We start from the raw sequence: 15,575 nt of genomic DNA, 5'->3' as shown, positions 1-15,575 counted from the left end.
GAGAAAAAAAAAGATACTTTAACATACACAGTTGAGACGTACATGCAGAATCAAGCAGCAATTTTTTAACACGTAAAATGAGCACCAACTTGTTCCTTAGAAATCTGATCACAGCCAGGATATCACGCCATGAGGAACAGACAACTGACAGCTTTGTTATTCTAGAGCAAACACGTAACGTTGACTGTTTGAGAGCCTCATTTCATCTTCATTTCAGACCAATTCGGTCCATATAAACAGAGCCACAGATCCCGCCTTTGTGAACAGTCGTACCTTTATTAAGGCACAGAACCAACATCAATGCATAAGGTATATACAATGATTTACAAAGTTTTCAGTAATATTATTATTATTCATGTATTTTGTCTTCGATGAAAAATTTGCTACACTCCAGGGAACAGGAATAAATGCTTTCATCAAATAAATATATAGATACAGATAGTCAGGAGAAACTTTAGAAATCTAAATACATTATTTACAACATTTGTTTATTTAATGCAAGAAAATGCATTCATCATAACACTTCTCTCAAAACACACTCACATCTGGAAATGGAAGCCTAACATGATTGATGGTAATTATTAATATGGGTCTTTGGTAACACTTTACAATAAGGGTCCTTTAATTAATGCATTATTAAGCATTAATTAACAGTTTAATAATATGTTGTTAATCAGTATAATGTATTACCTAACATTAATAAGCAGTTCATTAATGTTTACTGCACAGAGTTAATTAAAACATTATGAAACATTAATAAAAGTTACATAATGTAATTAGATATCCTTATGTATGCATACTTAATATACATTATTTATTGTATTAGTAAAACGTAATAACTAATATCATAATAAGAAATTACTCATGGTTATCTATGGTTAAGTAATGCTTATGACGCACACCTATACATTTATTATGGTTTTTCTCAAGTTGCTAATGTTATTAAACACCTTAAGGGACCCTTACTGTAAAGCATAACCAGATCTTTAAACTCATGTGATCTTCAAAGTAATGTGTAACAGAGTAATCCAAACTTTTGGGAATAATGTTGAATCTTTAATTAGGCTTTCATCTCCAAAAAAGAAAAGAAAAAAAAAAGGTCATACAAACATTTTCACCTTCCATTAACCTTTCAGTATCTTTCACACGCTCAACAATAACAGTGCACGATCAGGTTGTGTGCTCACACAAATCTCCTTCATCCTTTTGTGCAAAACAAGGGCGAGTTAAAGCTGCAACCTTCAGACGCTTCAGCAACAGAAGCTACCCATCAGGCTTTAATATCGCAACGCAGCTCTCCACGCTGGACTCTAGCTTAACAAACTATGGCTCTGCGTTTCTGGAACGTGTCTGATCACATCGTAGATAGTGGTGTGCATATCCTGGATGGACTCGAGGCGAGCTAGAGACCTGCATGATGCCTGAGGGAGGGGAACACACAGAACAGGCTTTAAAGTGGAAAAATTAAATATTTAAAGTGTGAACTACTTTAAATACCTGTGCAGAATCCATTTTTCCTGGTATGGAAACAAACTCGTAGATTCCGAAATCTTCTGTTGCATCCTCGTGACCTGGTGATTGCAAACAATTTCACTCTCAGACAAGTTTTAAGACATCATGATTAACAATGAATGTACAAAATTCATATTTAACTCCAAACTTGAAAGGGTATAAAACAAAGTGAATAAATCAAGTCTTGTTTTCTCTTACTATTATGATTTAAATGGCCTAAACAAGTAAAATCATCAGCAATTAAACGTGTTTACCTGATCTATGAGGTCTTTTCTGCTCTGAAAACGGTCTGTGAAAAAAAACAGTAAAGCAATTAAATACAAGTTTTATTTAAGATATTGTCATATCTATAGATTATAATGGTATATTCTTACCTGTTGTAAATGCTCATAATCACTGTTGATAAACAGAGAGAAAGCATTGTTTATAATTTACGTATATAACATTTTAATCAAAGTAGCTCTCATGCACTCATTGGCTGAGATCTTAAAGCTGAAATAAGTAACTTGCGCTTAGCGCTCCCCCTAAAGGTCCTTTTTGGTTATGTTACTGTCGTAAAAACTCCGCACCCCCCGCCGCCTGCCCCACTCCACAGCTACATGTGCACCTCTCCCAAGATGGTAGCAACCGATCACTGAAAAATCCTAATACAATAGTGACACTTAGGGTGCTTTCACACATATAGTCCCATGTGACCATGTGAACAGTATGAGGAAGAAAGACAAGTAAAATAAATGAATGATGTTGGAGTAATATGGAAGAGAGTGTGGAAATGTGTGTGATGTGTTGTTTGTGTGCTAACAAAGCGGCTCTGAAAATGGATGGATGGATATTTGTGTGTGTGCTGCCTGATGGAGCACTGGGTTGCGAGTGTGTGTGTGTGTGCACGCTGCTGCTGAGCTGTCACTGCATGGAGTTGCTCCGTTCCGCGGACAAAGGTCTTCTCTGCCTTTTTTTTTTGCTGGCTCCGCCATGATATAAGTTTGAGAAAAGTGAATTGGTAGACAACCGTGTGCAGCCACGGGGCTGGTCATAATCTAGCATTAGTTTGTATTGGGCTACCATAAAGCAGTACGTCTGCCACCGGGTCCGGGTTGGAGGCAGGGAAAGTTGCAAGTGCTGTTTTCTGCCCAGAGACAGCGGGGGGGGTGAAGGACCCCCCCCCAATCACCTCATAAACACTTGTAATACCCTCACAGGGACTATGAGAAGGATTTATTAAGGTGAAAAAGTTCCTTAGTTCTGCTTTAGGGTTCATGGCTATTTTTGCATTGCTGTAACTTGTGTTATCTCATGCAAAGAAGAGATTCTGCCACCATTAGAGCTAAACATCTCATACTTCATCACCTGCACTCTGAAATGTCACGAGATTATGGTCAAGTTTCACAAATTGTCCTGTTAGACTGTGTTTGATTATGTGGTAACACTTTAATTGAAGTTTTATACATGAGTCTGTCATTAAGCTGTCATTAAGTGTCGTTCGCTAAATTACAACTCCTTTGGAGCTATGTTGGCATTCTTTGAATTAGGTGAAGGGATCTAGTGGGGTTAGGTAGGTTTAGGGTCAGGAGTATGGAGTTAGGTGTTAGGGATTAGGGATTAGGGGTTAGGGGTTAGGGGTTAGGGGTTTAGGGTTAGGGTTAGGTTTAGGGTTAGGTTAGGGTATTAGGGTTAGAGTTCGGAGTTAGGGGTTCGGGTCTGGGTTAGGTCGGGTTAGAGATATGGCTAAGGCTAAGGTTAAGGTTAAGGTTAAGGTTAAGTTAGGGTTCAGGTTAGGGTTAGAGGTTAGGTTTAGGGTTAGTGTAAGGAACGGTTCGGGTTAGAGTAAGAGTAACGGACAACACTTAATAACAGCCATCATGACACCTTATTCATGCTAATGACAGGTGTTATGTCATAAAAATGACAGTGTAATGCCAGCCTTTATGTATAAAGTGTTACCAATTATGTTTAGGCAACTGTAAAATTATTTTTGCATCTTTTCATAAAGTTGTCTTTCTTTCTATATTGAGTTTTTAAATGTGCCATGTGACATCCTTCGCTTCAGATAACTGTGTAAATTTCATGTGGCCAATTCTCATGAGCTTCTAACTATTAGGATTTCCATGCTGATAGTTATATGATAAAATAGATTCTAAAATGAGGACAGAGAACCTGACAGAGAACAGCAATGGATGAAATCATACACTGACCTCTCTTTGGATGACAGGTTCTCCGTAGGAAGAACAGCAACATGAAGCCAATGACAAACAGAGAGCAGGCAGCAATGGCTGCCAGTGAAGATACTGGGTGGCCTTCCTGGGTATGCTTCTCTTTTTCTGGTAATGGAAAGAGTCAAAATAAAAATACACTGAAGGTTAACCTTTCATTTTTGTGGAATTTGTGGTTTCTGTAATAGAAACATGATTGTTTTACTTATGAAGCAGCATTAATCAGTGCTTTTTTTTCCGCCACCAAGACAACAAGCACATGTCACATGGAGCACCTAGAAACTGAACCTGCAATAAAACTTAGTCAACAAATACAACAGCTGTTATCCTCTGTTTACTTTCCCAGCCTCTGAACCTTAGTACAGGCTGCAGGCAAGGAAACCTAGCAACTCAGATAACACAAGAGCTTCATAAAAGTCATGCAGATTCATTATATTTCCATAACCTGCTTTCACTTCTCCCTGTGGATTAAGTAATGTTCAAAGCTACAGTATCTCATTGTTGTTCATAAAACCAGTATTTGTCATTTTGGCTAATGCCACTGTTCACTGAGCGTTCATCCCAAATCCTGCCCACGTTCTGCTTTTGCTCGTTCCTGCCATGTTCCACCTTCTACCAACCTGTTCCTAAGTCAGCCACGATCAGAGTGAATTGGGCCTCGTCTTGTTTCTGCGTCACGTTGTTGAAGGCACGACACAGGTACTCTTCAGTCTGTGCCAGTCTGTAGAAGAGCACCTCCATCCGAGGGCCCTCAGTGATGACCTCTGTGGTGTTGTGCCTCTTGGAGATCCAAACGTAGCTGTTGGGTGGGTTGGAGTCCGCCCGGCATTCAAAAAACACCAGTTCTCCCGGATTGATGGTGAAAACCTCCCCAGTCCGCAGGCCGTAAATGGAGTTGACCTCCAGGTTGTAAGGGCCATCTGTAAAGGGCCAGTTGTGGCAACAAAAGATAACAGTTAACGGTTGAGTCTTCAGCTTGTCAAACAGAGCGTGCTTCCCTTTATGACCGTGTCACTTTCATGTTGCGTTAGCAGAGCAGCTTCTGGTGTGATTAGCAAATCTTGCCATGGAGAAAGGCGACTATACATAATAATGTGGATTTCATTCCATTTGATTTGTAAATGTCAGATTTTGACAAGTTTTTGTTGCATAAATATGCTAATATATCACAGTTACCTTTTCCTTACCATGGCTTGTAATCAGTTTTTAAGCCCGGTACCACAAATAACAGCATATGTTGCCACATTTTTATTAGGTTATCATGGATTTGCTCATCTATTTTGATGAATCATGTTGTCATAAGGAACAATGTAACTTTGTGATGGGCACATATTTTAGGTTTACAACAAAAAAGGAGTAAAAAAAATCTTAATCCTAACCCAAGGAATATTCTTGTGGCCCAGAATTAAGGATCACTGTAATTACAACAAAAAATGATAATAATAATAATAATAATAATAATAATAATAATAATAATAATAATAAAAGGGAATGTTTGCCTTCCTCTTACTCCTGTAATTACAGCTCTCTGCTAAATGCTGCTGTGTAATGTAAAACTATTATATAAATTAAACCTTACCATTAGAGATATTGCTAATGCTAATGATATGTTGCCCTTGTCAGGCTCCTATCTTGAGTTTTTTTTGGTTTTCTGTACAATTCTTCTATTGGTTCATTGAGGAGACTGTACAAAAATGTATTTTCTTTTCAGGTATATTTTAATGTAAGGTAAACTTTGTGACATTTTAAACTAAAACACACGCTTAAAACAAAGACAGTAACTGATTATATTTCCTGCTAGCTTGAAGACAAGCATGGCCTCTGCATGCAAACAGAAATGTGTACAAAGGTAAATTTGTCAAACCAGTGTTTGAGGGAAAGGAAAAAAGAAAAGGAAAAACTTAAAACACAGACAAAATACATATTATCTTGTGCTACATTAATTATCAGAATGGTCAAATGTCTCTTGTTTTCTCATTTAAAAAGCAAAAGAAGTAGAAAAAAAAGTGTATTGTACACCTGCAGATTTGATGGTGGAAAAGAGAAGCTCTCTGAAATGCATGCGCTCCCATGCAAATCCCATAATAGTCACGAGTTCTCAGCGGTCCATGATCTCATTGATTTACATATGACCTGATACCTCTTTAAAACATGCACAAAAGTGAAAAAATTCACCTGAACTAAAAATAAACTGTGTTTTGTCTTTAAAAACATTAATTAAATAAAATTTAAAAAGCTGGAATTCAGTGCCTGGTTTTGTCACTGCGCCTGTTGACTTGTGTCAATAAATATAATATAATAAATAAATATAATAAAATGTGATTCATTTGGATTTACAGGATTCATTGAAAGAAAAGGCATAAAGAGGTTGAAAAAAAAATTGACAACTAATTGACCAGCCTACACTTTCTAATCAAATGTGTTTTTATTTGAACATTTCCCTCGATGGAGAAACCATTAGCATTGGCTAATCACAAGATGGAAAAGTGATAGAGGGAATTTAGCTACTCACAGTAAACATTGAGTTCCAGAGCCCTGCTGCTCTGACCCAAACTGACTGGGTTTCTGGCCACGCAGCAATAAATTCCCTTGTCCTCTTTCCTCACTGGGCTGATTACCAGTGTGGAGTTGTCTTGGGAATAGTGGTATCTGTCACTGGGAGCCAGTGAGACATTGTTCCTGAGCCACTTGAACCGAACCCTAGTTCCTCTTTTAACAGAACAAGTCATTGTCACATTGGCCTCATCCTCAATGACTGCATAGGACGGACTCTTCTCTACGACGGGATGGGACACGGGGACTGGGAGACAGAATACCAAGAGTAGAATGAGACACAGTGTCAACAGATCAATTATCTTTACATCATCTCACAGCAAAACTCACCGTCTACTGTTACGCGAACAGTTCTGTCCTCTTTTATAACGTGTACCGTTGTATTATGAAAAGCTATATTCAGATTTAGATGGTAATCCCCTTCGTCCATTTGGTTTAATTTCTGGATGAACAGCGAGACGTTGGGTTCACTGAAGACAAGGTGGTTTCGGAACATCATGTTGGTGATTGATGTGTCTTTGGTGAATGTCACCAGTGTTGTCCTAGTGCCACTGGGTGTGGTGTGAGACCAAGTCCCCTGAATCTCAGTCTCATTTAGGGGAAAGTGAGTGGCCACCGACAGGAGCAGGGGCTCTCCTTCTACGCCATGATGGACTAGGGAAGAGATGTGGATGAAATTACAGCTGACACCTTAAAAAGAGAGAGAGAGAGAAACAGAGGAGTCATTGCATGGAGATAGAAATTGCCTTTCCTTCAGTTTACGTCGATTTTTCAAAGCTTGTCCCAGACACTGTACAACATTTGAAACAAAAAAGATAGCTGTACATGCTTTTTATGTCATGTCAATCAATATCAAAAACATATATAAATTCCGTCACTCTCAGGAAACCAAAAGTAACATGATAACATGTAGAAAGTAATGAAAGAGGTTGCTGAAAAAACATGTTTTTTTATCTACTGTATATAAAGTCTAGGTATTTCAAGTCATGAGTCAAACAAGGGATGTACTGTATACAGTAAGTAGGAGTCAGACAAATCTTGCTCGACCAGTTGAAGTATATCTAGTAGACACCTGGGCATCCTCGGGTCATGTGCAGGTAAACTAAACTGTTACCAGGGGCGAGAGAGAGAGAGAGAGAGAGAGAGAGAGAGAGAGAGAGAGAGAGAGGTGGGTAGCAATATCTTACTATGTGGTGGAAAATGTCGTTTTATTCTACAAACTGCCAAGAAAATCAAATACATCAGGCAGGATGGGTCCTGACCCACAATGCAGGAAAAAACTGATTCAGAAGTACATCAATAACATTTTTATGTAAGAGAATAATCATTTGGAAAATTACGACATTGTTTTTTCAGATGTAATTATATTAGAGATAGATGATTTTCGGCCAATCTTTGCCATGAAAATGCAATTTCAGTTGACATCAGTATCAATTTTTCCACCAATACTGAAAACCAATACGTGATGATATTTGATACATTTTGATTTATTTTTTAGATATTGCAATTAGTCCATTTACTGACTTATTACTCACTTACTTACTTTATCCATTACTGAAATAGTTTTCTAATTTTGCACAGATGATGTTTTTGGTGAAAAACATATTCTGTGGGACACTATATTAATGGTAAGGTTCAAGTGTTGATTCCATGGAGATGAATAATGTGACTTAAAATTTGGTTGAGGGAAGGTGTTGTCTACTGTCTATGTATATTGTCAGTATCTGTTGATCTCAGAAATTGGAAATTAAGTGTCAGACAATATCGGCAAAAACACAAATATCAAATATCTATGAACTGAATGAATTATACCTTTGGAAATGTTAAATATTATAGCTACAGTGCAGTTACTCACCTGTTGAAGAGTTCACACAAAGACACCTGTCTTTTTTTCTTAATTTCTTTTTTCTCTGGGACACTTTGGATTATGCCGGGCCAAATGTAGCTTCTACTCTAAAAGAAGTGTGACACCCTCATTCATTATGGTTGTGAACAAAAATGTTCACAATCTCCTACTTTAATGAGAGATGGCTAAACATGATGGTTTTCTCCAGGTATTCAGATACTTGTGATACTCGCATTGACACCAAACTGAATCAGTGGACAGTTGAACCAATTTAACATGTTTAACAAGCTTTTGACTCTTAGTCAAGATAATTACATTCTCACCAAAGACATTAACTGTTGTCAGTTGCTTAATCCTTCATGTACTAACTCCCCCTACCTGCCTGAGCCTGTACATGGTCACAAGGGATTGCTTGAGCCTATCCCAGTTGAGTTTAAAAAAAAAAGTGAGTGAGGTTCACCCAGGACAGGAAATCAGTCCGTCACAAGGCTAACACGCAGAGACAATCATGAGACATTAGACACACATTTATATTTACAACCAGTAGGATACTCCATTCAACCTAGTATACAGGATATTTTGAATTGTAAACCAGAGTATGTTGAAAATATCCACCTACCCTCAGGGAATATAATACCTCATCATAGTTGACTTACTAAAGGAGGACACACAATAATGCCCTAATCACTACACCACTGAATAGCCTTTGATGCTGAATAGAGGGTTGAAATGTATGGTTTTGATTCACTCGTTTAGTACCTTTAGCACACACATTAGCAGAAATAAAGGAAAATATGTACTTGAGGCTATTTGGAGTCTCTAGACCAGGCCTTTCCTTCTTAACAAGTTGGTGTAGGCTCCAGCACGCCACAGCTCGCAGTGAAACACTGGATCAAATATAAATAAAAGGAAAACTGCCATGTTGCTAGAGGGAATGATTTCCTTTTAAAAAGACATGTCTGTTAGGCAGAGGTAAAAGTAACTGATTACAAGTACTCATGTTACTGTAACTGAGTTGCTTTTATGGGTACTTGTACTCATATACTATATATACAATATACTTTTTTTGAGCATATTTCTAAATCATTAATTTTACTTGTAATTAAGTAGGTTTTAAAAGAAGTTACATTTCTACACCCAACCTTTAGTGAGTAAACTATTATTTTTTGTTTTCATAATGAGCAACAGACATTGTGAAACTACAAAATATGAAATGACCAGACAACAATCAAATGCATCACATCACAGCTGACCAATCAGATTAAACGCACTGCATGGCGCCAAAACAGCATCTTAGTTTTAGAGTTCATAAATGTTGATATACTTAGAGAGTTTTTTTTTTTTTTAATTTTGAATTAAATTCATTGTTGTTATTTAATTTAAAAGAGAATTGTACATTTTGACAAACCCTTAATTTTATACAGATGCTTTGTTGAAAAATAGATTCAGTTCCAAATGTGCAAGATCTTGTTTCTTCCTTTTTAAGTTTATACATAAGATTTTTTTTTACATAAGATCTATTATCAAAAATAAACGTGGGGAGGGGCAAAAGTAATTAGCAACTATTACTTTCAGTACTATTTAATTGAGCGACTTTTTACTTGTACTTGATTATTTTATGTATGATTTACTTGTACTTGAGTACAATTTCAATCAAGTAACAGTACTTCTACTTGGGTAGGATATATCAGTACTCTTTACATCTCTGCTGTTCGGCGAGGTTTTGCGTTACCCTTAGCTGGATAAATGTAGTAGATTATATGTTTCCAGCCCCATTCACCCACGCAAGGTGCTAATCTTCCATGAGAAGAACCTTAGCGTCCAGGGTTTGCCTAGGGACACTAGGAACCACTACAACCTCTCGACCCCACTGTAAAGTTAAACAAGACTTCTCCATTAAAACCATAAAGCTATTCATGTTTTGAATGTCTGACACTCTATGACCTACACATCCTAGTTGGCACTGTCCACTTCCTGTAACTGTAGTTTGTTAATATTGACTTTAAGTCACTCCTGAGGGTAATTGTTGTCAGACAAGAATGGTCTGACTCTTTCACTGGAATTTCTATCCCAGAATAAACACTTGGCTTTCCAGGGTAACAACAATCATTGATCCATTACCCGTTAAAGTCTGTTTGAGCAGCGGTTGGTTACCGAGGAGGTTCATTGGCTACAAGATCCAAACACATAAAGAATGCAAAAGGTTATTACAAGTATTTCTACCAGTTCGGCTGAAGGTTTCAAGCTTTTGCTTTTACTCAGCAAGAAGGAAAAAGTATTTTTAGGAAATGTTTATCTGATATCTTAATTTAAATGGTTAAGGATGATTGAAAGGTTAATCAGATAAGCGGTAGCATGTGAGTTAGTCGTGCATCTGTGAAACAAGATCGGTAAAATGGCGAGCTAACTCTTTTCTCCTGTGTAAAACCATCCTATCTTTGCAACCCACGTCTTTGTCCTCCTCTGTGGTCAGTCCCTGCGGTTCCATCCTCCCAACGTTCAGATTGTGTCAGGCCCGGTATCAGGGGACTTGCTGCTAACCATGTTGATAATCACAATAGATCTACTGTGTGTCTGGTGTTATGTCCTAAATAATAAATGCTGTCCACACGCCCCAGTGGCAACATGTGTGTGTTTTCATTAGCAGGGACTGTGCTTGTGTTTACACCAGCTGAGATCCAGTGAAAAGGCCGAACGAGGAGGAGCGTGCCGGGCCCTCTTCTCCCCTGTTGTCCCCAAACACTATGGATATTGTTGTGGTGATATAGAAGAGATTACGATGACAACGGCTCCTGGAGGTGAGAGGACTATCTTTTTAACAGAGGTGTAAAGTGTACAGATATATCCTACTCAAGTAGAAGTACTATTACTTGATTGAAATTGCAATCAAGTACAAGTACAAGTAAGTCGTGCATAAAATACTCAAGTCCAAGTAAAAAGTAGCTCAATTAAATAGTATTCAAAGTAAAATTTTATACCAGTTTTTTTTTTTTTTTTTTTTTGTAATACATTTTGCCATGGTTACCTTGCATACAGTAACAATCTCATGTATAAACTTAAAAAGGAAGGGACCAAATCTTGCACAATTGGAGCTTAGTTTATTTTCCACAAAGGGATCTGTATAAAAACAAAAGGTTCATACAAAATGTGCAATTCTTTTTTCAATAAAATAACACCAATGAATTCGATTCAAAATAAAACAAATGATCAGGCTCTAAGTATAGCTACATTTATGAACTCTAAAACTGTGCCATGCTAAAAGCGCCATGTGGGTAACAACATAATAGGTTTAGAAATCTCAACCTGAACCAAAGAAAGGGGTAAAATAACCTACATTTCCTACCCTGACTCCCTCTTCCCTGTTCCCTCCCCCCTATCCTCCCTATAATAAAGTATTTCTTACCCTTCCTCAGGGAAAGCAGGTGATGGTCACAATTATGCAATAAAATGAATTCATTGATTTAATTGCAATAACAAAACATGTATTACTGTCTTAAAAATATTGCACTTCTTGTAGTGTTGACCTTCGACAGCATGTGCAGACAAAGTTAAAAAAAAACAACAAAACATTTTTTAACTAAATGTAATACTGTTCTGGCGCGGTGCATCATGTTTAATCTGATTGGTCGGCTATAATGTGATGTGATTGTTGTCTGGTCATTTCATTTTTTGTAGTTTCACAATGTCTGTTGATCATTTTAAAACAAAAAAATAATAATTTACTCAGTAATGGTTGGGTGTAGAAATGTAACAAATTTTTCTTTTTTGTACTTATGTACAAGTAAAATTACTGATTTAGAAATATGCTAAAAAAAAAAAAAGTATAAGTACCCATAAAAGCGCTTTCAGATGACTATTGTTGTAATTTGTGCTATATAAATAAAGTGGAATTGAATTGAATAAAATCAACTCAATTACAGTAAAGTGAGTACTTGTAATCAGTTACTTTCACCTCTGCTTTTTAAAGGGTCAAGCCCACACACATGCATTCAAACTCCATATGGAGACACACAAGCACCTGCCACTTATCCACCATCCAAGCTGTTTGGAGACTAAATAAAGTCACCAGGTCCTTGTTTGAACGCTGTCATCTTCTGTTCTCCTTCAACTAAGACAAAGAGTTGATGATACAAACACCAAACATGGGGTCGAGTTCACCTTTGAGGGGCTTTCTTTTTTTTTTTTTGGTGATATCTGTCTTGCCTTGTGATGTATGTGACTGAGTACACGTCTGTTCCCTCTGAGTCACAGAGCTGTGGTTGGACTCACTTTTTCTTTCCAAGAAGCCTGTTTATAAGTCTTTACTTCCAGCCAACAAAAGCAGAAACAAGCAAGTCTACCAAGTCACGCTGCGGTGACTATGAAAAGGACATGCAAAGGAAGCCAAGGTAAACTGCAGAAGAAGCACAAGACTTGACTGTAAACAGCCTGGGAGGAGAAACTAAACTTCTGTGTACAAAAGCTATAATTACTCTTATGATTTTTAAACTTTAAACATGCCTCAATAAATTCAGTGAACAGTTTTGCGTTGACATCAGACAAAAGTTGCCATATATTCTACTGTTTAGCTTTTTCTCTCAACAAATTTCCTCAGCTGACCTTTACCCTACCATACCAACCAACCAACCAACCAACCAACCAAGCAAACACCAAGACAACACTAACAACTCAAGCCCAGCATCCCAACCACAGACCTCACCTGTCAGGATGAGCACAACAGAGCAGGCGTACAGCACTGTTCCTCCTTTGGCCTCCATGGCATCTTATCCTCTGGGGATATCTGGAACGTTTGACGGACGGACAGGTAGTGAGGATGAGGGATGGAAGAGAGAGAGCGAGAGAGATAGAGAGGTGTTGATGGAGGAGGAGAGAAATGTCACTGGTTGTGGTGACAACATTTGACAGGGAAATAAGAGAAGTTAGCCTTCCTGCACAGAGATAAGGGCTCCTCCCATATGAGGCCAGGAGTAAGGAGAGGTCCACCTGGCAGTGAGAATCATCCACATAAATAAATACATGCACACACACACACACACACACACAGATAATTGCCTTGAAGCTGAGTATTTCTTACCATCAAAGAAAACGAAGTAGTGAAACTGTAATTTAATAGCTGAAACTGTCCGTGTCTAAATACCTGGCGCCTCGGCCCCTTGGGCTATGAGATAAAGTTTTTCAACGTCACACAGCCAGGTTTGCTACATCACCATTACTTCAGCCACTATTAACAATCAGCTTCTTTGTTTAGTGGTAAATTTAGCAGGAAAAAGAACAACAACAACAAAAAACCTTAAGATTCTAAGCAATATGATATTCCTCTAACCCAGTGGTTCTCAACTGGCTCACCCTGGGACCCACATTTTGCCACGCTCATTAAATCGCGCCCCCCTCCCTTTTTTTTTTTATTCAGCCAACCACATTTAGTTTTTCAAAAGTGCCAAAACATATGAAATATTTTTTAAAAGATAGTGTCTATTTGTACGGTTGGCGTACGGACAACCACCGGTGCTATTGGTACGGTTTCCGAAGTACACGTATGTAGCGTCTTAGGGTTTGGGGTTAGGGTTAGGTTATAACCCTATATAGCAACAATTTTTAGAGTTAGGATAAGAGTTAGGGTTAGGTTTAGGGTAACGTTTAGTCTTAGTCACATGACCTAAACTGACCAATGAATGATCTATCATCACGTGACCTAAACTGGCCAAATAGGGGCGCTGTGTACGGCTAGAATGTCGGTATATTGATACGGCAACCGTACGCCTAGCTGCTGCCTTTTCAAAACATGAATCTATATATTTTCCTGTGCAACATGCATTTCACAGCATGCCTGTCAAAAGAAAAGTTTCTTTCAAAATAAAAGACAAGTCCAACCTGAGATCATCAAGTATTTATTTGTTTTTGACCAGCTGTGCGCGACGTCCTGACCCACCAGATGAGGATCGCTGCTCTAATATGTAAAAATAATAAATGAGAAGCCTTCTTAATGTGTCACTTCACAATGCATTAAAAAATGGAATTACAGATCTGAATGAAGGACTTAGAAAACTGTATACCATACTTTAAAGGTGAGCACATCTGCAGTAATCGTTTGAATAAGGTAATCAGTTAGTGTGTAATTGTGCGCGCAGTTTGTGGTCAAGTTGGAATAGAGCAGCATAGGGAAGGAGTTAGGTCATTTTAAATTGCATTGATGAATGCCACGGTTTGTTGAGGAAGCTTATTTTCCAGCATTATGAATTGCTTATTTGTGATGAAACAACTGGCGGACAACCAATGATTGAGAGTTGTTCAATCAGAGTGAATTTGACAAAAAAAAAAAAAACCCCAAAAAAACGTAAAATAAAACCTGGCATTACGTTGAAATGAATTTCATATGAATTGAGTATAGCCAAGATTGTAAAATTGGTATCTAAATAAATATTGTTTTTCAACTAAACCTGTAAAAGTCATCTTCCCCTTTAGATGGAGTCAGTGCATCATCTACTGGATGACGCTGAGGGTTGGAGGAAACAGAGCTTCGTAGTGTTGCTATTTATAGTATTGACATTCTAAGTAAGCTAGGCTCCAGGGTTACAGTTTTTTGCACTCTTAACATTTTTAATTGTAATAAATGATTTAACTATTTTGCTACCAAAATTTTTTTTACATATTTGTCAGTTAAATACACACATGGGGGTGTCACACACACACACACACACACACACACACACAGTTGCCTCATCCTTTGTGTTGTTGTGTTGTTCTTCGTCGTACCTAAAACCAGAGGTGAAAGTAATAGATTACAAGTACTCATGTTACTGTAACTGACTTGCTTTTTTGAGTATATTTCTAAATCAGTAATTTCACTTGTACTTAAGTATGTTTTAACTGAGTAAATTATTATTGTTGGTGATTATTATTTTTATTTGCATTTAATGGTCACATTGAACATAATCCATATGTTCTTATTCATGTAATTTCTGATCAGCGACACTTTCTTGGGTTCAGGTTGAGGTTTTCTACCTATTATGTTGTACCCCACATGACACATTTGACAAGGCACTGTTTTAGAGTTCATGAGATCATTTATTTTATTTTGAATTGAGTTAATTATTATTGTTATGTTTGTTATTTTATTCATTTTTTAAATAATTATAAATTTTGACAAACCCTTTATTGTATACGGATGCCTTTGAGGAAAATAGATTAAGATTGACAGTGGCTATCAATATGTAACACATATCCATATACTGGCCTTCTATCCGTACGCAACGCCCCTCATTGTCCAATTTAGGTCACATGGTGCACCTATCGCGTTACCTAAACTGGCCAATGAGGGACCAGCTTAGGTCACATGATAGGTCACATGCACCTATCACGTGACCTAAACTGGCCAATGAGACGCTACGCACTTGTACTTCCATTTGTATTAATACGTCAACTACGTTACGGACGAAGTAACCCTATCCCTAACC

The 15,575-nt window shown here is 37.7% G+C and overlaps 1 protein-coding gene across 1 annotated transcript; it reads right to left on the bottom strand.

Annotated features, from left to right (window-relative positions):
- hepacam2 (HEPACAM family member 2) lies at nucleotides 1-13,050 on the bottom strand. Its single transcript, XM_028460981.1, has 9 exons — nucleotides 12,821-13,050; nucleotides 6,606-6,965; nucleotides 6,235-6,522; nucleotides 4,343-4,642; nucleotides 3,705-3,830; nucleotides 1,887-1,908; nucleotides 1,767-1,801; nucleotides 1,498-1,571; nucleotides 1-1,421 (listed from the first exon to the last, which is right to left on the bottom strand). Exons 1-9 carry the CDS (start codon nucleotides 12,876-12,878, stop codon nucleotides 1,311-1,313), a joined length of 1,374 nt encoding a protein of 457 aa, XP_028316782.1. The 5' UTR covers nucleotides 12,879-13,050; the 3' UTR covers nucleotides 1-1,310.
- Between the last annotated feature and the right edge of the window lie 2,525 nt (nucleotides 13,051-15,575).

The sequence above is a fragment of the Gouania willdenowi genome, chromosome 11 (assembly GCF_900634775.1).
Source record: "Gouania willdenowi chromosome 11, fGouWil2.1, whole genome shotgun sequence".
Classification (NCBI taxonomy): Eukaryota; Metazoa; Chordata; class Actinopteri; order Blenniiformes; family Gobiesocidae; genus Gouania; species Gouania willdenowi.
The sequence above is the reverse complement of the archived record's forward strand: the minus strand, read 5'-3'. Positions and strand labels throughout refer to the sequence as shown.

Excerpts from the sequence above, each read along its gene's own strand:
- hepacam2 (XM_028460981.1), bottom strand. The coding sequence starts at position 12,878 with ATGGAGGCCAAAGGAGGAACAGTGCTGTACGCCTGCTCTGTTGTGCTC. Across the intron at positions 6,523-6,605 it reads TGTTCGCGTAACAGTAGACG|TCCCCGTGTCCCATCCCGTC; the intron begins GTGAGTTTTGCT and ends TCTGTCTCCCAG. Across the intron at positions 1,802-1,886 it reads ATTATGAGCATTTACAACAG|ACCGTTTTCAGAGCAGAAAA; the intron begins GTAAGAATATAC and ends TTTTTTTCACAG.